This window comes from Physella acuta, unplaced genomic scaffold, assembly GCF_028476545.2.
Source record: "Physella acuta isolate Inbredline_101_S28 unplaced genomic scaffold, ASM2847654v3 ptg001167l, whole genome shotgun sequence".
In the NCBI taxonomy this organism is placed as follows: Eukaryota; Metazoa; Mollusca; class Gastropoda; family Physidae; genus Physella; species Physella acuta.
This window is the reverse complement of record NW_026732684.1, coordinates 40,251-62,624: the sequence shown is the minus strand read 5'-3', so window position 1 is coordinate 62,624 and position 22,374 is coordinate 40,251. Positions and strand designations below refer to the sequence as shown.

At 40.6% G+C, this 22,374-nt stretch overlaps 1 protein-coding gene across 2 annotated transcripts; it reads right to left on the bottom strand.

Annotated features, from left to right (window-relative positions):
- Positions 1-3,119: 3,119 nt before the first annotated feature.
- On the bottom strand, positions 3,120-22,125 carry LOC131956670 (epidermal growth factor receptor). Of its 2 annotated transcripts, none has more exons than XM_059321215.1 (8): positions 21,974-22,125; positions 12,935-13,095; positions 11,192-11,303; positions 7,786-7,875; positions 4,944-5,075; positions 3,765-3,839; positions 3,560-3,675; positions 3,120-3,246 (listed from the first exon to the last, which is right to left on the bottom strand). In XM_059321215.1, the coding sequence occupies exons 1-8, from the start codon at positions 22,062-22,064 to the stop codon at positions 3,157-3,159; spliced, it is 867 nt and encodes a 288-aa protein (XP_059177198.1). In that variant the 5' UTR covers positions 22,065-22,125; the 3' UTR covers positions 3,120-3,156. The 2 variants fall into 2 exon arrangements, with proteins under 2 accessions (XP_059177198.1, XP_059177197.1); XM_059321214.1 differs by having other exon boundaries at positions 3,121-3,246; positions 3,560-3,678.
- Positions 22,126-22,374: the final 249 nt, after the last annotated feature.

The window sequence follows — 22,374 nt, the reverse complement described above, 5'->3', positions numbered from 1 at the left end:
AGGTGTAGGGTGGAGGTGTAGGGTGGTGGTGTAGGGTGGTGGTGTAGGGTGGAGGTGTAGGGTGGTGGTGTAGGGTGGAGGTGGAGGTGTAGGGTGGTGGTGTAGGGTGGTGGTGTAGGGTGGAGGTGTAGGGTGGTGGTGTAGGGTGGAGGTGTAGGGTGGTGGTGTAGGGTGGAGGTGTAGGGTAGAGGTGTAGGGTAGAGGTGTAGGCCCAGTGTAGGGTAGAGGTGTAGGGTGGAGGTGTAGGGTGGTGGTGTAGGGTGGAGGTGTAGGGTAGAGGTGTAGGGTAGAGGTGTAGGGTGGAGGTGTAGGGTGGTGGTGTAGGGTGGAGGTGTAGGGTGGTGGTGTAGGGTGGAGGTGTAGGGTGGTGGTGGAGGTGTAGGCCCAGTGTAGGGTGGTGGTGTAGGGTGGAGGTGTAGGGTGGAGGTGTAGGGTGGTGGTGTAGGGTGGAGGTGTAGGGTGGTGGTGGAGGTGTAGGCCCAGTGTAGGGTGGTGGTGTAGGGTGGAGGTGTAGGGTGGAGGTGTAGGGTGGTGGTAGAGGTGTAGGCCCAGTGTAGGGTGGTGGTGTAGGGTGGAGGTGTAGGGTGGTGGTGTAGGGTGGAGGTGTAGGGTGGTGGTGGAGGTGTAGGCCCAGTGTAGGGTGGTGGTGTAGGGTGGAGGTGTAGGGTGGAGGTGTAGGGTGGTGGTAGAGGTGTAGGCCCAGTGTAGGGTGGTGGTGTAGGGTGGAGGTGTAGGGTGGTGGTGTAGGGTGGAGGTGTAGGGTGGTGGTGGAGGTGTAGGCCCAGTGTAGGGTGGTGGTGTAGGGTGGAGGTGTAGGGTGGTGGTGTAGGGTGGTGGTGTAGGCCCAGTGTAGGGTGGAGGTGTAGGGTGGAGGTGTAGGGTGGAGGTGTAGGGTGGAGGTGTAGGGTGGAGGTGTAGGGTGGAGGTGTAGGGTGGAGGTGTAGGCCCAGTGAGCCAGTGTAGGGTGGAGGTGTAGGGTGGAGGTGTAGGGTGGAGGTGTAGGCCCAGCGTAGGGTGGAGGTGTAGGGTGGAGGTGTAGGCCCAGTGTAGGGTGGAGGTGTAGGGTGGAGGTGTAGGGTGGAGGTGTAGGGTGGAGGTGTAGGCCCAGTGTAGGGTGGAGGTGTAGGGTGGAGGTGTAGGGTGGAGGTGTAGGGTGGAGGTGTAGGGTGGAGGTGTAGGGTGGAGGTGTAGGGTGGAGGTGTAGGGTGGAGGTGTAGGGTGGAGGTGTAGGCCCAGTGAGCCAGTGTAGGGTGGAGGTGTAGGGTGGAGGTGTAGGGTGGAGGTGTAGGGTGGAGGTGTAGGGTGGAGGTGTAGGCCCAGTGTAGGGTGGAGGTGTAGGCCCAGTGTAGGGTGGAAGTGTAGGGTGGAGGTGTAGGGTGGAGGTGTAGGCCCAGTGTAGGGTGGAGGTGTAGGGTGGAGGTGTAGGGTGGAGGTGTAGGCCCAGTGTAGGGTGGAGGTGTAGGGTGGAGGTGTAGGGTGGAGGTGTAGGCCCAGTGTAGGGTGGAGGTGTAGGGTGGAGGTGTAGGGTGGAGGTGTAGGCCCAGTGTAGGTGGAGGTGTAGGCCCAGTGTAGGGTGGAGGTGTAGGGTGGAGGTGTAGGGTGGAGGTGTAGGGTGGAGGTGTAGGGTGGAGGTGTAGGGTGGAGGTGTAGGGTGGAGGTGTAGAGTGGAGGTGTAGGCCCAGTGTAGGTTGGAGGTGTAGGGTGGAGGTGTAGGGTGGAGGTGTAGGGTGGAGGTGTAGGGTGGAGGTGTAGGGTGGAGGTGTAGGGTGGAGGTGTAGGCCCAGCGTAGGGTGGAGGTGTAGGGTGGAGGTGTAGGCCCAGTGTAGGGTGGAGGTGTAGGGTGGAGGTGTAGGGTGGAGGTGTAGGCCCAGTGTAGGGTGGAGGTGTAGGGTGGAGGTGTAGGGTGGAGGTGTAGGGTGGAGGTGTAGGGTGGAGGTGTAGGGTGGAGGTGTAGGGTGGAGGTGTAGGGTGGAGGTGTAGGGTGGAGGTGTAGGGTGGAGGTGTAGGGTGGAGGTGTAGGGTGGAGGTGTAGGGTGGAGGTGTAAGCCCAGTGAGCCAGTGTAGGGTGGAGGAGACGGCCGGAGGACTCGCTGTTAATGCTAAGCTTTTTCGGTAATTTTAATTCACTTACTCGGTACAATCGTAACGCTAAACTTTATCCCTAAACTTAACGATAAACTTTATCCCTAAACGTAACAGAAGCTAAACTTCGCCTACCATAATTGAACCTAAATGTTACCTTATAATGTTTGGTTGCTCTCGTTTAATTTTCTCTTGGCTGGTCTTTGCTTTTTTTTTTCGCCACGCTTCATTCACTTTCCCATGCAGGCCGTTAAATTCAACTATATACGTTAGTGTGTGTGTGTGTGTGAGTGTTCGTTTGTGTCCGAGCTTTGTTGATAAACCAGGGGAATGGTTCAGAACCCATTTGCAAGTTAGCAAAACATACTTTTAAAGTGGGAAAGTAAAATATCTATTTGTCTAGTGGAGTATTATTTATAGATAGTTAAAACTAACCCTAATATTCTTAAGCGTATACAAATATCATTACATTTTTTTTAATTTTTAAAGTCAATTGTCGCCACATTTTTTAAATTTTAAAAGTAAATTGTCACCACATTTTTAAATTTTGAAAGTAAATTGTCACCACATTTTTAAATTTTGAAAGTAAATTGTCACCACATTTTTTAATTTTGAAAGTAAATTGTCACCACATTTTTAAATTTTGAAAGTAAATTGTCACCACATTTTTAAATTTTGAAAGTAAATTGTCACCACATTTTTTAATTTTGAAAGTAAATTGTCACCACATTTTTAAATTTTGAAAGTACATTGTCACCACATTTTTAAATTTTGAAAGTACATTGTCACCACATTTTTAAATTTTGAAAGTAAATTGTCTCCGTTGAATGGGCGTCTGTTAATCGGCTAGTTGGGACAATACGGTTCAGAAATCGTGATATAAGGTTGGGCTAGAGTGAATTGAAACTTATTTATACATAATAATGTTATCAATAGCTTGATCAGAATTTATATAAAACTTGAAATATTACACAATCACGAAATGGTTTTCATGCATGCATCTTGTGCTACAAGTAGGATAACTCTGGATTACTGAGTTCTCTCCCCGTGACATTTCTGCACTCAGAGCTCGGGTCAATATCGGACACAATACTGAAGCTTGGGATAAGATTTGGCTGGGCAGAATCCAACACAGCGACTCTCGTACAGGTAATCCTTGCACATCTGTGGGTAAAACACAGACATCAAACACAGACATCAAACACAGACATCAAACACAGACACAGACATCAAACACAGACATCAAACAGAACTATGCTTCCAAAAGCTAGGCCATTTTTTCGTTAGTCAGCAATAAATACATTTTTTCGTACATGTTTTGTGTATAAAATTAAAAACGAAATTAATTACATCATCCAAAAATACTCCTCTATCTAATTCACGACGATGTCATATGCCTCTAGCTTCAAATAAAACATCAGAATACACTAGTAATACCCAATGTTCATTGTTTAGCAATTAAAAAAACGCCACGTACAATGCAGTCTTGATCTTGGGCCCCATCACAGCCAACAGCACACGTAGCATGACAGCAGTCAGCATCAGAGGGACCAAAACATCGACCGTCGCAGCTCTCATGGCAGGACCTCGACACTACTGAGTACAAAGAGGGCAGTTTTTACAACGTCTAGCATCTGACAAGTTCTCTATTCATTTGACAAGTTCTCCATCAAGTTTCTAACCTTTTTGACAAAGTGACTTGTCATTTCCCCATCTTGTGCCCTTGTCACAAATTGACGTGTCATTGTTGTCAGCCGCTGGACAAAAACAAAACAAAAATTAAATGTCACAAAACCAAGACAATAACAAAATGTAACAAAACCAATACAATAACAAAATGTAACAAAGCCAAGACAATAACAAAATGTCACAAAACCAAGACAATAACAAAATGTAACAAAGCCAAGACAATAACAAAATGTAACAAAGCCAAGACAATAACACAATTAAATGTAACAAAGCCAAGACAATAACACAATTAAATGTAACAAAGCCAAGACAATAACACAATTAAATGTAACAAAGCCAAGACAATAACAAAATGTAACAAAACCAAGACAATAACACAATTAAATGTAACAAAACCAAGGCAGTAGCAAAATGTAACAAAGCCAAGACAATAACACAATTAAATGTAACAAAGCCAAGACAATAACACAATTAAATGTAACAAAACCAAGACAATAACACAATTAAATGTAACAAAACCAAGACAATAACACAATTAAATGTCACAAAACCAAGACAATAACAAAATGTAACAAAACCAAGACAATAACAAAATTAAATGTAACAAAGCCAAGACAATAACACAATTAAATGTAACAAAGCCAAGACAATAACACAATTAAATGTAACAAAGCCAAGACAATAACACAATTAAACGTAACAAAGCCAAGACAATAACAAAATGTAACAAAACCAAGACAGTAACACAATTAAATGTAACAAAACCAAGGCAATAACAAAATGTAACAAAGCCAAGACAATAACACAATTAAATGTAACATAACCAAGACAATAACAAAATTAAATGTAACAAAGCCAAGACAATAACACAATTAAATGTAACAAAGCCAAGACAATAACACAATTAAATGTAACAAAGCCAAGACAATAACAAAATTAAATATAACAAAGCCAAGACAATAACAAAATTAAATGTAACAAATGTAACCAAAAAAAATTAAGGCAACAAATTGAATACAACAGTAGAATTATATGTAACAAATATATAAAAAATTAAACTGAACAAACTGAACACTATAAAATGAACATGTTCAGGAGAAAAAGTATGTGGGCTTATATTTCAATTCTACTGTGTTGTTTACTGTGACTATTTTATGGTGGGCCTTACAAACCTGTTTCATCGTAAGCGCTCTCCAAGAAGTGTACGTTCTCCCAACGTCCGCGTAAAATGGGTTCCCAGTCAATCGTGTTGATGAAACCAAGGAACGGATTGCGTGTGAACAAAACTTTACCCATGGAAATTTCTGAAATTTTCAAACTAGTTTGAAATTACGTCTGCTGAGATTCTTTGATACAGACAAGAATTTAAGATTAACATTCCTGACGAATGTACATATATTAAATGTCACGTGACACAAGCTGATTAAGATCAAGAGACACAATGCTGATTTAGGGAATGTGATATACAGAGGCGTAGCGACCCTTCCCGGCGCCCGGGGACAAACTTTTCGATTTGCACCCCCCCCCCCCGTCAAGATTTTGATTTGCACCCCCCTCAAACTTTCGATTTGCACCCCCCCCCCCCTCGAGATTTCGATTTGCACCCCCCTCAACCTTTCAATTTATTTTTCCAACCCATTTTGGCGCCCCCTATGGTCAGCGCCCGGGGACATATGTCCCCCCCCCCCCTCGCTACGCTACTGGTGATATATCCTAATGAGGGTGAAGTGGAGATTAAAAATGGTGGTTGTAAAAAAAAAACAAGGGTGACAAATAAAGTTTGGCTGAATAAACAATGTGTAGCTTAAACCCAACCATAACCCAACCTTAATCACACAGCCCTAATCACACAGCCCTAATCACACAGCCCTAATCACAGCCCTAAACCCAACCCTAAACCCAGCCCTAAGCCCAAATCTAATGACAGCCTAAACTAACCCTAAACCCAGCCCTAAGCCCAACCCTAAACCCAGCCCTAAGCCCAAACCTAATGACAGCCTAAACTAACCCTAAACCCAGCCCTAAGCCCAACCCTAATGACAGCCTAAACTAACCCTAAACCCAGCCCTAAGCCCAACCCTAATGACAGCCTAAACTAACCTTAAACCCAGCCCTAAGCAAAACCCTAATGACAGCCTAAACTAACCCTAAACCCAGCCCTAAGCGCAACCCTAATGACAGCCTAAACTAACCCTAAACCCAGCCCTAAGCCCAACCCTAAGCCCAACCCTAATGACAGCCTAAACTAACCCTAAACCCAGCCCTAAGCCCAACCCTAAACCCAGCCCTAAGCCCAACCCTAAGCCCAACCCTAAGCCCAACCCTAAGCCCAACCCTAATGACAGCCTAAACTAACCCTAAACCCAGCCTTAAGTCCAACCCTAAACCCAGCCCTAAGCCCAACCCTAAGCCCAACCCTAATGACAGCCTAAACTAACCCTAAACCCAGCCCTAAGCCCAACCCTAAACCCAGCCCTAAGCCCAACCCTAAACCCAGCCCTAAGCCCAACCCTAAACCCAGCCCTAAACCCAGCCCTAAGCCCAACCCTAATGACAGCCTAAACTAACCCTAAACCCAGCCCTAAGCCCAACCCTAAGCCCAACCCTAATGACAGCCTAAACTAACCCTAAACCCAGCCCTAAGCCCAGCCCTAAGCCCAACCCTAAGCCCAACCCTAATGACAGCCTAAACTAACCCTAAACCCAGCCCTAAGCCCAACCCTAATGACAGCCTAAACTAACCCTAAACCCAGCCCTAAGCCCAACCCTAATGACAGCCTAAACTAACCCTAAGCCCAACCCTAATGACAGCCTAAACTAACCCTAAACCCAGCCCTAAGCCCAACCCTAAGCCCAACCCTAATGACAGCCTAAACTAACCCTAAACCCAGCCCTAAGCCCAACCCTAAGCCCAACCATAATGACAGCCTAAACTAACCCTAAACCCAGCCTTAAGTGCAACCCTAAACCCAGCCCTAAACCCAGCCCTAAGCCCAACCCTAATGACAGCCTAAACTAACCCTAAACCCAGCCTTAAGTGCAACCCTAAACCCAGCCCTAAACCCAGCCCTAAGCCCAACCCTAATGACAGCCTAAACTAACCCTAAACCCAGCCCTAAGCCCAACCCTAAGCCCAACCCTAATGACAGCCTAAACTAACCCTAAACCCAGCCCTAAGCCCAACCCTAAGCCCAACCCTAATGACAGCCTAAACTAACCCTAAACCCAGCCCTAAGCCCAACCCTAATGACAGCCTAAACTAACCCTAAACCCAGCCCTAAGCCCAACCCTAATGACAGCCTAAACTAACCCTAAGCCCAACCCTAATGACAGCCTAAACTAACCCTAAACCCAGCCCTAAGCCCAACCCTAAGCCCAACCATAATGACAGCCTAAACTAACCCTAAACCCAGCCTTAAGTGCAACCCTAAACCCAGCCCTAAGCCCAACCCTAAGCCCAACCCTAATGACAGCCTAAACTAACCCTAAACCCAGCCCTAAGCCCAACCCTAAACCCAGCCCTAAGCCCAACCCTAAACCCAGCCCTAAGCCCAACCCTAAACCCAGCCCTAAACCCAGCCCTAAGCCCAACCCTAAACCCAGCCCTAAGCCCAACCCTAAACCCAGCCCTAAACCCAGCCCTAAGCCCAACCCTAATGACAGCCTAAACTAACCCTAAACCCAGCCCTAAGCCCAACCCTAAACCCAGCCCTAAGCCCAACCCTAAACCCAGCCCTAAACCCAGCCCTAAGCCCAACCCTAATGACAGCCTAAACTAACCCTAAACCCAGCCCTAAGCCCAACCCTAAGCCCAACCCTAATGACAGCCTAAACTAACCCTAAACCCAGCCCTAAGCCCAACCCTAATGACAGCCTAAACTAACCCTAAGCCCAGCCCTAAGCCCAACCCTAAGCCCAACCCTAAGCCCAACCCTAAGCCCAACCCTAAACCCAATCCTAAGCCCAACCCTAAACCCAATCCTAAGCCCAACCCTAATGACAGCCTAAACTAACCCTTAAGTTGCGGTAGATGCAGCTCCTTGAGTCCCGTCGATTTTTCATCGTTTCTTGATGACAGCACCACAACCAGACTGTACTCGTCGCCTGGTGGAAGCGTCAAAAAAATTACATGGCTTTTGTATGCGTGTATGCGTGTGTGTGTGTGCGTGCGTGTGCATATGTGTGCGTGTGTATGTGTGTGTGCGTGTGTATGTGCGTGTGTCCGTACGCGTGTGTGTGTGTGCGTGTGTCCGTACGCGTGTGTGTGCGTATGTATGTGTACGTGCGTGCGTGTGCTTGTGTGCGTGTGTATTTGTGTGTGTGAGTGTGTGTATTTGTGTGTATGTGCCCACGTCTAAGAATTGAGGTGCGAGACTGTGGCACACGAATTTTGAAGCTGGTGTATCAATTAAAGTCCTCCAACTGCTTTCACTTTATTAATTCGTCACGAAAATCACTGTTTAATGAATCACAAAAACGAACAAATCTCCAATGTTAAAAATACACGCAATTACAAGAGCAAACACAAACAGAAACCTAAACACTAACGCAAACGAAAACACAAACACAACGCAAAAACAAACGCAAACACAAACGCAAACACAAATGCAAACACAAACGCAAAAATAAACACAAACTTAAACGCAAACAATAACGTAGAACATAAACACAAACTTAAATGCAAGCATGGTGCTCACACTATAGCACAGGGCGCCAGATCGCACCCTGCCAGGGCGCCGGCGGAACCACCTGATTTAACTTAGTAATTGACTTTAATACCTAATCTTATTCATAGTCTATCGCGCTGTTTAAAACGAAGGTGGTTGCCATAGCACTCACGGAAAGACCCGGGCGCCAAATAGCACCCCGTGGGTGCGCCGAAGGATTCGATTTATTTAAGGACTGTAAACTTTCTTATCCTTAATCTAACGCACTGTTAAAAACGAAAGTAAGCAACATAACGCTAACAAGATAGCCTAGGGCGCCAAATCGAACCCTGCCAGGACGCCGGCGGACGTGCGTGGTTCAATTTAGTGAATGACCATAATACCCCAGCTCGTCCGCAAACCGAAAGATCGAAGTCAACATAGAGGACATTTAGGAGCGGCTTTTAAACTGTTATTGATTAAAAATAATAATTAATAAACAGTATACTTCAGTGTAAAAAAAAAATAAAACGCATTATCCGTGTTTTGCCTACCTCAGTTATCAATCTATGCCAATTATATAATTATATTTTTTTCCAACATCAAAACAAACTAATAAAAAGTATTTTTTCCCGCGATATGATTTTTTGTGTGTGATCTATCCAGGAAAGTATAATGTTACTAAGGGAAGTCATTTGTACATTTTTTATTCCTTGTTTCAGACATAATTAGAATTTTTGTGAAGGGTGATACAATGTGTTTGACTGTGTTCTTTGCACGTTACGTCAAGTTTGGAAAATGAAATTATTTTTTAAAAAACCCATCAATATTATTTCTTTACGAGAAAAATGGCCCGTTGAGGAAGGATACAACGGGCGCTAGGTCGATAGTGCTGTCTATTTTCTCGGTACTTTAATTTATACAAAATATAGTCATAGGCATATCCTAAACCATGCACCTAATCTCATTCATGACAAAAGTCGCATTTAGAGTTTCTTTCGGGCAACTCTACTTGGGAGGAGGGGCTTCGCCCCCCCCCCCCCACTCCAAAACATGTCTACCGTCCCATTCAACGAAATATAATTATATACTTTTTCCAGTGTCCGCCCCCTCCCAGAAAATTCTACCCCCGCCCCCGAAAATTTCATGTACCCCCACCCCTCTCCGGGGAGGAAAAAGTCTGAAAGAAACACTGGTCGCATTTGTAGATCATACAAACTAAAGGAAGAATCTGGGCGGGGCTTCGTCCCTACCGGAAGAGATGCTTGAAAAAAAACTGCACGCTAAACACTTTTTAGATTAGAAAAAGTTCCCCCTTCCGGGGAGGAAAAAGTCTGAAAGAAACGCTGGTGTCGCGCTTAGCCACTACCAGAAGAATTGCATTAAATAAATTGCAAGAAAACCACTTTTTAGATTAGACACATTAATTAGGCGGTAATTTTATTATAGAGTATCGATGAAGAAATTTCTTTTGAGTTGGGGAGGGGGGGGGGGGCTCAGACGTTCTTACGCTTCGCCCCTACCCGAAAAATTGTATGAAAAAAACTCTTCACGCAAATATAACTTAGATTAGACAAAATTGCCATTTTATTCAATGTTTACTCGAGAATCAATGACGTCATATTACTGTGTGCACTCTCCGGCTTGATATTATTTTCTTCTTTTGCTCAATATGACGTCATATTTCGTTTTCGTTTAACTATGCATGTTTTTAAATTGCTTGTGTTTTCTCTATAGCGTACTTGTCAGATACATAGATAGATAGACAGATAGATAGATAGATACATAGACAGACAGCGAAACTATTATTATAGATACATCAATTTAGATTGTGGTACAAAATAAAACACTTTAATATTACCTTATGGAGATCAAGTCGAGTTTTTTACTTTATGAATATTATGTTCATAAATAATTATATATATATATATATATATATATATATATATATATATATATATATATATATATATATATATATATATATATATATATAATTTTATTAAGTCGATAATAAAAGTAAAGATCTATACGAATTTAAAAACACATAATAATGCAGCCGGATAATTAATGCATAGTTTTTAACATTACAGAAAGTAGTGTATTCTAAGCAAAATTAGACATTATTAGAGTTGCCAATTAAGAAATTTGTTTCGGCTATAGCTTTAACGATACATTTGTTATTTCCATCAGGTTCCATCACTATTATAAATGTTCAATAGAATACGCTTGACCTATCGTCTAGTTCGAGAAGATGAAGTTAATTTGGCGGAAGACCGGGAGAATACTTCTGTCAGCCAAAAAATACAGATAGGTTTTTTTTTTTTTAAATGAATTAAATTGTTTAAGCCACTAAATCTGCTTGGGCACTTGTTAAGATTTTTAAAAAATTTACATTTTGGTATTTCTTCGGAGATCGCCCCAAGGCTCGACATGTACCCTAATAGGGTTAGGGTACATTAAGACATTAGGGTAACCCTACTAGGGTTAGGGTACATTAGGGTAACCCTACTAGGGTTAGGGTACATTAGGGTAACCTTAATAGGGTTAGGGTACATTAGGGTAACCCTAATAGTGTTATGGTACATTAGGGTAACCCTACTAGGGTTATGGTACATTAGGGTAACCCTACTAGGGTTATGGTACATTAGGGTAACCCTAATAGGGTTAGGGTACATTAGGGTAACCGTAATAGGACTATATAAAAAAAGACAACTCTTTCAAATTGTAACAAATCATACTTAAAATCTGTCAATAACGACACAGATACTTACCCATAATGCTGTATGTGTTATTACCCCGAATGACTTCCAGACTGTCAAATGGAATGATTTCCACTTCGGTGACCAAACCAATTAAAATATAGCCACTCACATAACGAATGCTCTAAAAATAAACAAGATTTCAGACAAGAATAACATGCAATAGGTGGCATGCTACACAAATTGATAAAAACATATAGAAATTACCACATGGAAATACAGAAAACCAAAACGATGACATCGTGGGTAAGAGAAAAAATATTTTCAAGATGAAGTGACACGGGAGAAGCTAATATCGGTTTTGGTTAGTAAAAAAAACTTGTTTTAGCAAAAATCAAACTCAACCTAAAAAAAATATTGTTGCTGAAAATAAGATACTGTCTTTTTTTTTACAAAAGAAGCTTAAAAGAAAAGAAACCCAAAAAAGAGCGTTTATATTTCGTTAAAAAAACAAACAAAAAAAACCAACAGATTCAGTAATTAAAAGGTGACACAGAATTGACTCTACAAAATAATAAAGTTTTCCAAAACTGTCTGCAATGATAAAGTCTGCCAAAAATATCTTAAGACTTAAACAAAAATGAAGAATGGAACAACAAAAGAAGATATGACAAGTTTTAAAATGAAAAAAAAAATTATAGAGACATTTTTATGTCTATGCATTAAAACTAAAATAAAATAAAGAATATAAAGTTAAAATTCGAGAAACAAAAATGTCATGCACAAAATACAAAGTCAATTACAAGATACTCTAGCGGGTAAAAGGAGAAAATGCAAGCCCTACAAACTCTAAGACTCCTTACAACATAATTAAACAATTAGAAAACAACGTTAACCATCGAAAAAATGGATCTTTATATGGTAGAAATGGGCAGGGCATGAAAACTGAAAAATTGTTGAGAGAGATGATAAACAGACGCGGTGACAATAAAGCTAGACTTGACGTCATAGGTGCAAGCAGCGATAGACAACTGAAATCAGGCAAGTATTAGGTCTGGCAAATCTATTTACAAAACTAATTGAAGCACAAACCACAGACACATCAAAACCATTGGGAGTAAATGGAACATGTCTACCAACAAATATAACAATGACTGTCTACCAACAAATATAACAATGACTGTCTACCAACAAATATAACAATGACTGTCTACCAACAAATATAACAATGGCTGTCTACCAACAAATATAACAATGACTGTCTACCAACAAATATAACAATGGCTGTCTACCAACAAATATAACAATGACTGTCTACCAACAAATATAACAATGGCTGTCTACCAACAAATATAACAATGACTGTCTACTAACAAATATAACAATGACTGTCCACCAACAAATATAACAATGACTGTCCACCAACAAATATAACAATGACTGTCCACCAACAAATATAACAATGGCTGTCTACCAACAAATATAACAATGGCTGTCTACCAACAAATATAACAATGGCTGTCTACCAACAAATATAACAATGACTGTCTACCAACAAATATAACAATCGCTGTCTACCAACAAATATAACAATGGCTGTCCACCAACAAATATAACAATGACTGTCTACTAACAAATATAACAATGACTGTCCACCAACAAATATAACAATGTCTGTCTACCAACAAATATAACAATGGCTGTCTACCAACAAATATAACAATGGCTGTCTACCAACAACGATAGCAAAGGCTACCTGCCAGCATATATTACAAGACTACCTGAAAACTATAGATATTTAGAAAAGTTACATACCTTGAGAAAACTTAGGTCATAGTTTAATTTTGGGTCCACCAAGTTTGTGAGCTCTAGGTTGCCATGGATATGCGTACATCCGGCGTATCGTTTCTTCAGGTGGTGGTAGTGAAACTCAAGTGTGCCAGAATAACCAAGACCAACAGTAGTGCCGTAGCATTCTGGGAAAAGGTAAAGATGGGATTATTTGACCAACAGTAGTGCCGTAGCATTCTGTTAAAAGGTAAATATGGGATTATTTGACCAACAGTAGTGCCGTAGCATTCTGGGAAAAGGTAAAGATGGGATTATTTGACCAACAGTAGTGCCGTAGCATTCTGTTAAAAGGTAAATATGGGATTATTTGACCAACAGTAGTGCCGTAGCATTCTGTTAAAAGGTAAATATGGGATTATTTGACCAACAGTAGTGGCGTAGCATTCTGTTAAAAGGTAAATATGGGATTATTTGACCAACAGTAGTGCCGTAGCATTCTGGGAAAAGGTAAAGATGGGATTATTTGACCAACAGTAGTGCCGTAGCATTCTGTTAAAAGGTAAATATGGGATTATTTGACCAACAGTAGTGCCGTAGCATTCTGTTAAAAGGTAAATATGGGATTATTTGACCAACAGTAGTGGCGTAGCATTCTGGGAAAAGTTAAAGATGGGATTATTTGACCAACAAACCTTTTGCTTATACTGTTTGTACGAAAGTTTTTAAAAATCAATAAATAGTGGATCCCGTATTTTAAATATTGGATCCCGTATTTTAAATATTGGATCCCGTATTTTAAATATTGGATCCCGTATTTTAAATATTGGATCCCGTATTTTAAATATTGGATCCCGTATTTTAAATATTGGATCCCGTATTTTAAATATTGGATCCCGTATTTTAAATATTGGATCCCGTATTTTAAATATTGGATCCCGTATTTTAAATATTGGATTCCGTATTTTAAATATTGGATCCGGTATTTTAAATATTGGATCCCGTATTTTAAATATTGGATCCCGTATTTTAAATACTGGATCCCGTATTTTAAATATTGGATCCCGTATTTTAAATATTGGATCCCGTATTTTAAATACTGGATCCCGTATTTTAAATAACAGTAGCCGTCCAAGCACCAGCAATTAGAAGATTAACAATGTCATGTGTTAAGTGTCATTTTGTTGATTAATTTGATTAACAATGTCATGTGTTAAGTGTCATTTGGTTGATTAATTTGATTAACAATGTCATGTGTTAAGTGTCATTTGGTTGATTAGTTTGATTAACAATGACATGTGTTAAGTGTCATTTGGTTGATTCAGGTTCACTAAACTAATCAAGATTTCACGACATTTTCATGATATCAAATGTCCATTTTTGACTATTGGTCAAAATGCAACAATAGCATCTATATGTCTCTTTGTCTGTCTGTTTGTCTGTCTGTCTGTCTGTCTGTCTGTCTGTCCGCCTGCCCGCCCTCCCTCCCTCCCTCCCTCCCTCTATCCATCGATCCGTCCGTCCGTCCATCCGTCCGTCCGTCCGTCCATCCGTCCGTCCGTCCATCCATCCGTCCGTCCGTCCGTCCGTCCGTCCGTCCGTCCGTCCGTCCGTCCGTCCGTCCGTCCGTCCGTCCGTCCGTCCGTCCATCCATCCATCCATCCATCCATCCATCCATCCATCCATCCATCCATCCATCCATCCATCCATCCATCCATCCATCCATCCATCCATCCATCCATATATATCTATATATATATATATATATATCTATATATCTATATATATATATCTATATCTATATATATATATATATATATATATATATATATATATATATATATATAATAAACCATTAGTAACATATTGCATCAGTCACACTGATGTTTAAAACACGTCAAATATTTTTTTACGTGTTAAAGAAAAAATCCTTTTCAGTTGTGTCACTTTAGCGAATGACGTAATCTGCATCATTGTTAACAGGATGCTATTTGGCACGATGGCGCCTGTTAGTTTTAAGGAGCCAAGGGCAGTACGCGGCGCCTATGCGGTAGTGTAATCGGGGGGGGGGGGCTCCTGAGAGCGCCACTCTACGTCCCTTACACATGGGTGGTCACCGAAGTGTGTTCTACCTCATTATTTCGGTGAGCTTTTAATGTACACTCAAGGTTTTCATGCGGTAGTGTAGGAAAACCCGTGTCCGGATATTTATGATCCAAGCGCAGGCAATGTTTACATTTAAATAACTCACTTTTAGAAAACAAGGTCACGAGTCTAAGAATATAGGATTGGTAACGTATGGATGAAACCTTTATATATTTCGTCGAACTTTCTTCTATTCCCGCGGCAACGCGCGGGGGACGGGTACGCTAGTTTATTATAATGACGTAGGCCTACGTGGCAAATTATTTCTGTCAACCAAAGTATTTAGTCTTAAAGATAGTATTTGAAAACATATGATTATATATACAGAATTAACAGTTGTATATAAAGTTGTGTAATTCTATTTACCTTTGGTTTAGTTTCAGAAGCTTACGTCTAGTGGGTAGAGTCAGAAGCTTACGTCTAGTGGGTAGAGTCAGAAGCTTACCCACAGTGTGTATGGAAGATTACGGTCAGAAGCTGTTCCCGCTAGGGCAACTTTTAGGATAGTGGCGCCTTTTCAAAAATTGCTTCAAAGACAATTTCAAAGTCCAGATTCAAGAAGGAAGAAATATTCTAACCTTACAGAAACTAAGAACGTTAAACTAATGAAATATTCTAACCTTACAGAAACTAAGAACGTTAAACTGACGAAATATTCTGACCTTACAGAAACTAAGAACGTTAAACTGACGAAATATTCTGACCTTACAGAAACTAAGAACGTTAAACTGACGAAATATTCTGACCTTACAGAAACTAAGAACGTTAAACTGACGAAATATTCTGACCTTACAGAAACTAAGAACGTTAAACTGACGAAATATTCTAACCTTACAGAAACTAAGAACGTTAAACTGACGAAATATTCTGACCTTACAGAAACTAAGAACGTTAAACTGACGAAATATTCTGACCTTACAGAAACTAAGAACGTTAAACTGACGAAATATTCTGACCTTACAGAAACTAAGAACGTTAAACTGACGAAATATTCTGACCTTACAGAAACTAAGAACGTTAAACTGACGAAATATTCTGACCTTACAGAAACTAAGAACGTTAAACTGACGAAATATTCTGACCTTACAGAAACTAAGAACGTTAAACTGACGAAATATTCTGACCTTACAGAAACTAAGAACGTTAAACTGACGAAATATTCTGACCTTACAGAAACTAAGAACGTTAAACTGACGAAATATTCTGACCTTACAGAAACTAAGAACGTTAAACTGACGAAATATTCTAACCTTACAGAAACTAAGAACGTTAAACTGACGAAATATTCTGACCTTACAGAAACTAAGAACGTTAAACTGACGAAAGATTCTGACCTTACAGAAACTAAGAACGTTAAACTGACGAAATATTCTGACCTTACAGAAACTAAGAACGTTAAACTGACGAAATATTCTGACCTTACAGAAACTAAGAACGTTAAACTGACGAAATATTCTGACCTTACAGAAACTAAGAACGTTAAACTGACGAAAGATTCTGACCTTACAGAAACTAAGAACGTTAAACTGACGAAATATTCTGACCTTACAGAAACTAAGAACGTTAAACTGACGAAATATTCTGACCTTACAGAAACTAAGAACGTTAAACTGACGAAATATTCTGACCTTACAGAAACTAAGAACGTTAAACTGCTACAAATTATATTTCCCAGGCCCACTTTATCTGCGGACAGTGTGAACTAAGCGGTAGAGTTAACCCGAAAGTCTCGAGTTCGAATCTAAGTTCAAGTCAGTAGAACATCCCTGGGTCCACTCAGCACTGATGGGTACCTAACTCTGAGCATAGTACTGACCAAGCCTTTCTTATTATGCCAAGGTTAAAAAAACGTGAACTCTACTTCATCTGACCAATGGATCGCTAGATCAATTTATCTTACACTAATTTCTAGGGATACACCATCCACCCATTTATCTGAGAGTAATGTCCAGGTACACACCATCCACCCATTTTTCTGACTCTCAAGCACAACAGAACCCAATCAAAGATCGGTTTACGACTCAGCTACTGTATGATAGGAATTAAAGAAAAAATACCATTCACACTTTTCATGTTGACAATTCTAAACGTTACACAACATTGATATACATTCAGTGGTAACTAGATCATACATGTTACATAACATTGACATACATTCAGTGGTAACTAGATCATAAACGTTACACAAAATTGGCATACATTCAGTGGTAACTAGATCAACTGGCTGGACTGCGATAGAAAATTTCAATGTATCCAGAGTTTCTTCCAGGCATCTCTTCGGAGCCCCCCCCCCCCCCCGCGAAAAATGTCGACAACCTTCCCCCCCCCCCTCCCCGCCGAAAATATCAAGTGCCCCCCGCCCCCCCCTTGAGAAAAAAGTCTGGAAGAAACACTAAATGTATCGAGTTAGGATCCATAGGACGTGCTTGATGCATACCTGGCTCACTTTTGGGAAAGTTGGTTGGGTAGAGTGCAGATTACACTAACCTTTAATGTTCGAGGTCACAGAAACCATTAGGTTCTAACAGGTAACTTATCTAACTTGATTGTGGTGCTCTTTACACAGTATAGGCTTGGGGATGGGGATCGTCAATAATGACGTCACGAATCGCTAAAGTGACACAAATGAAAAGGATTTATCTTTAACACGTAAAAGAATTATTTGTCGTGTTTTAAACATCAGTGTGACTGATGCAATATGTTAGCGTTACTAATTGTCTATTATTAGATGCTCGATCTCAATTTCTGATTGACTTGACTTGACTTAGTCCTCTTTGTTCCTTATGGAGCATAGGGCCTCCACCATTTCCTTCCATTTCTTCCTATCCTCGGCTATTAATTTTGACATCTCCCAAGACATCCCTGTTGGCTTCAGTTCTTCAAGAAGACTCCGCCTCCAGGTCTGTCTTGGGCGCCCTCTCTTCCGCTTTCCATGGGGGTTCCACTCAAGCGCTTGGCGTGTAACATTTGTGTGAGCCTTTCGCAGTGTGTGACCCACCCAGCGCCACTTCCTCCTTCTTATTTGCACGGATTGGCCGGCCAATGCGCGCATTGGCCAATATCGCCTCCCATAGGTCGGCCAAAGTCCGAAACTTTGCTTGATTTCGGCCTTTGGCCGGCCAATCCACAGACTGGCCATGGTGGACCGGCCAAAGTCTGAAATAGCTCTTGATTTCGGCCTTTGGCCGGCCAGTCCGCGGACTGGCCATGGTGGACCGGCCAAAGTCTTAATTAGAAGATCATCTGGCTAGGGACGATCGGCCAAAGTCCGAATTAGAAGATCATGAGCAGATTTTGTTTTTTATGCCGTTAGGATCATGAAATTAAGTCTTTATTGATCATTAATTAAAGTAAATGACAGAAACATTCACATTTTTAATTGTACTATAGTCTCAATCAATCAATATTATCATTTGTTGCAACAAGTTAAACTTTTATGGCATTTAGAATTACATAGCAGCTTGCTATTTTTACACTTGCAGCGATTTGTTGTGCACTAAGTTGTGCAATTGCAGCGAGTGTAGCCTTGGCCCCCAGTCAATGATTGTGAAGATGCGATGGTTCGTAGTGATTTTTCCTCAGTGCCAACTGACGACAATAAGAGCAGTTTTTCGTGAAGAATTGAAAACTCACTTCTAGCATACAGTTGTTTTAGAACACCATGTTCCGTTCCTAATTTGTAGAAACCGCCATCGACGCTCATGGCAACTGCAATCATGCTTCGGGGATCACCGCGACCTCTGTCAACATCTGGAACACGGATGCCTACATTGTCACCCACTTCACCATCTTTAAATTTTGTATTTGATGTTTTAAGCATCTTAGCACCTTGAGTTTGCAAGCCAGTATGAGCTGCTGACCTGTTGTCCATGATGTCTTTTTTGTTGTGACACAATTTGCAGGTAATGTTTCCTCCGTACCCTTCGTCTGCTTCATTGGGTATTCCACAAATAGCATGGACATCGTTGCCACAGGATCCACAAGAATGAGCTGCACTACAATGTTTTTCACAAACTATACAGAATCTGTTGGCCACATTATTGTCACGCAACTGGTCTGGACGTTCCGCCAAGGCAGCAGATGTGTTAGCTGAGGATGTCGTTGCATTTATAGCAACCTCCATTTCTTATTCAATGTTCTCAAAATCTTCATCAGTAACTATTTTATCGAGAGCCTCTCTTGGTAGATTTGAAGTGCTAAGTCCCACTTTTGCTTTGCATCCAAACAAGGCTTCGTATGGCAATTGTTGGATTCCTTGATGAAAAGAACGATTTTTCATAAATTGAATAAATTTGAGACTCTCAGCCCAATGAGCTGATTCATTTGTTTGCATCCATGTCATCATCATGTTTTGAACATCTTGGTTGGCACGTTCGACTGAACCTTGGCTTTGGCTATGCCTTGGTTTTCCGTGAACTAGTTTAAGTTCAGGCCACATGTTCTTTAGTTCAGAAATAACTGCATTCACAAATTCTCTTCCATTATCTGATTGAAGCACACTTGGGGCACCAATAGTCGTGAAGATATACAGCAGCTGGTAAGCAACTTCTTCTGCTCTTTTCGTTTCCAAAGCTCGCAGCAATATGAACTTGGTTAAATGATCCTGGTAACTGAGTATAAACTTGTATTTGCCGTCTGGGTTACTTTGCATATCAATAAGATCTACTGGGCATATTGAGTTAAATTCTTTAAATATCAAGGGTTTGGAAACAAGACCTTTCTTGATGATTGTCTCACCTCGTCATCACGGAGGAGGCTGTCACATACAGTTGTAGCCCATATATGGAAACTAACATGGATTTACATTTTTCCTTTTGACAGCCATCTGCTGTCTGTCTCATGGTCTGAAGGCCCTTTTAATCCATAACGCCTTACATACAAACAAGACCTAAACAATACGTTACTCACAATGAAACCGCACCCAGAATAATGAAAACGCGATCACAACTTTGTCTAGATAAAACATTGGCCAGGACATCCCGGCCAATCCGCGCATTGGCCGGCCAATCCGCGCTTTGGCCGCACTTCGGGCTTTGACCGTACCATATATATAGATGAGTTTCATGACAAAAACCATTGCGCGCCTATTGAACCAGATGGCGCGCTATTGAAGGTGATGACGCGTGTAGAGTGATTGGATAGTAATGCCTACTGATTTGGTCAAAATTTTAATTGATTCATAAAAAATTAATTAGGCATCCAATTAAGTCAAATTTAATGTCACAGTGCATTGTCTTCATGTCTTGACCTACTTTCCAATTACGAACTGTATCTGTCAGGTAGAAGTGCCTGCAATTTCGCTCGGCCGTTTCGATCTAGACAGACTGACGACTGACGAGGAAGTGAGTTAAATAAAAGCTTGTAAAAAAACTAAGAAATTTAAAAGAAGCATAGTGAAAGACCGTAACGTCTCGTGGAACATATAGGAAACTTTCAAAACGGAACGAAATATGTACAATTCTAAAGCCAGAAATGTACACACAATAAAATGAAGTCATTGATTCTAGAGTAAACATAGAATTGAAAATCCAGTCCCAAAATAAAACACTTCATATTAAAGACACTAACATTACCGCCTAATGTATTAGTCTAATCTTAAAAGTGGTCTACATGCAGAGTTTCTTTCAGATATTTCTTCTATAAATTTATAACGAGAGTTAGTAGCAGGATTAAGGTTGAGGTTATTAGGTGTTTTAAATCAATTTAAATTTCCGGATCCGGTTAAAATGCATATTATGGATAAAATTCGGTTTTCAATAACATTTTTTGCTTCCGGTTCAATTTGAAGTTTATGTGCTCCTTTTGGTTTTGGTTTCGGTTTAGACAAAAGGCAAATTATCAACCATGCTCCCGTTGAATTTCTCCCTCAACGGGCCATTTAACTAGTTTTAATTAACAGCGCTAGTTTTTGCACCCTCAAACTTGACATATAGTTAAAGGGAAGTACGTGTACATTTTTGCTGAATTATTATTATATTATTTTTTTATGAATTAATTAAAAGTTCTTATAAAAAGTACTATTTAAAGCACTGTTATACGAGTATTTCCCTGTTCATTTTAGTTATGCAACTATTGTATTAAAAATTAGAATTATTGAACAAAATGCTTAATCAATAAAGCGGGTGTGATCTCCCCTAAACTTTCTCGATTTATTTTATAAATGGGGATGGTAGCACCAGTTTAATCATGTTTTTAATCAATTTTGATTTGTTTAATAGATTAGAAGAGAATCACGAGTGAACAAAAAAAAAAGAATGTCGCACCAAATGAGCAACAGTAGTAATAATAGTGTTTTATGTTATATTTAAAGAAAATCCTTTATTTTCTCCTTTTTAGTGCATTATTAGGTGCATTATTATTTAAAAGGTTGTTAAAAATTATATTTTTTGTGAGGGACCGAGTTATTTTTGTGTTTTTCACTTCATGGTAATTAAATGATCAATTGCCAAATGTACTAATAATTAGAATTTATAAAAGTTAGAAATTCTATTATCAGCTTCTACTTATGTATAATAAATTAAAAAATTAACAATATAGCACAATGATGGCCAATCCAAGTTTAGTTGTTTTTTTTTTAGTTTTTTACAGCATCCAATTTTTGACATGTCTTCTAGGAAGTCTTACAGTTGTTAAAGTCTATTTTAGTTCTTTAATTTGGGACAGTATTGATATAATTTACTATCTGTCAACAATGATTACAAGGTCTACTTATGCAAATACCAAAAGTACATTGTAGATGATTGCAGACAGAATTCGTATAAACTGAATCAACTACATATTTTATTATCAATGGAGCTGCACTACTATTCAATTTCTTAACTCCAGGCAAACAAAATGGCGAAAGGCGGAAGTACTACTAAACCATGGACTAAGAGAATTAGACAAGTTAGATTTTAAGCTTAACTTAAGTGTTAAACTGACCTCTCTCCTCTGGTTCGTCAATTTTGACGGTGACGGCAATTACAGCTAGTATTAGGTGAACCCCCAGAAGTAAATAAACACCAAGCGCCATCTTTAGTGCTCTCCGTCCACAACAGTCTCGTGTGTGTGATCTACCTGTGCTCACGGCGCGCGATAGCACATGTGTTCTTTTTCTAGCTCCAGTCTAGTTCCCTCAGTAGGTCGAAGGTCGACTGGTGCAGTAATAAAACATCCCCCGCCACAGGACACACCTACCAAAAAATGACCGTAATCAGCAACCAAACTACCCCTGCCACACCCACCGTAGATTAGGACTAACACTAATATAGACAGACGTAGTGTTTCTTCCGAAGAAATGCCTGGAAGAAACTGGGCAGACGGTAATTTAAGACATCACAGGT

What these genes read in the sequence shown, in the direction of transcription:
- LOC131956670 (XM_059321214.1), bottom strand. Translation starts at nt 22,064, where the DNA reads ATGGCGCTTGGTGTTTATTTACTTCTGGGGGTTCACCTAATACTAGCT. An exon ending in GAGCGCTTACGATGAAACAG is followed by an intron (nt 3,840 to 4,943) that starts GTTTGTAAGGCC and finishes GTTTTTGTCCAG; the next exon opens with CGGCTGACAACAATGACACG. An exon ending in CAAGTCACTTTGTCAAAAAG is followed by an intron (nt 3,679 to 3,764) that starts GTTAGAAACTTG and finishes CTTTGTACTCAG; the next exon opens with TAGTGTCGAGGTCCTGCCAT.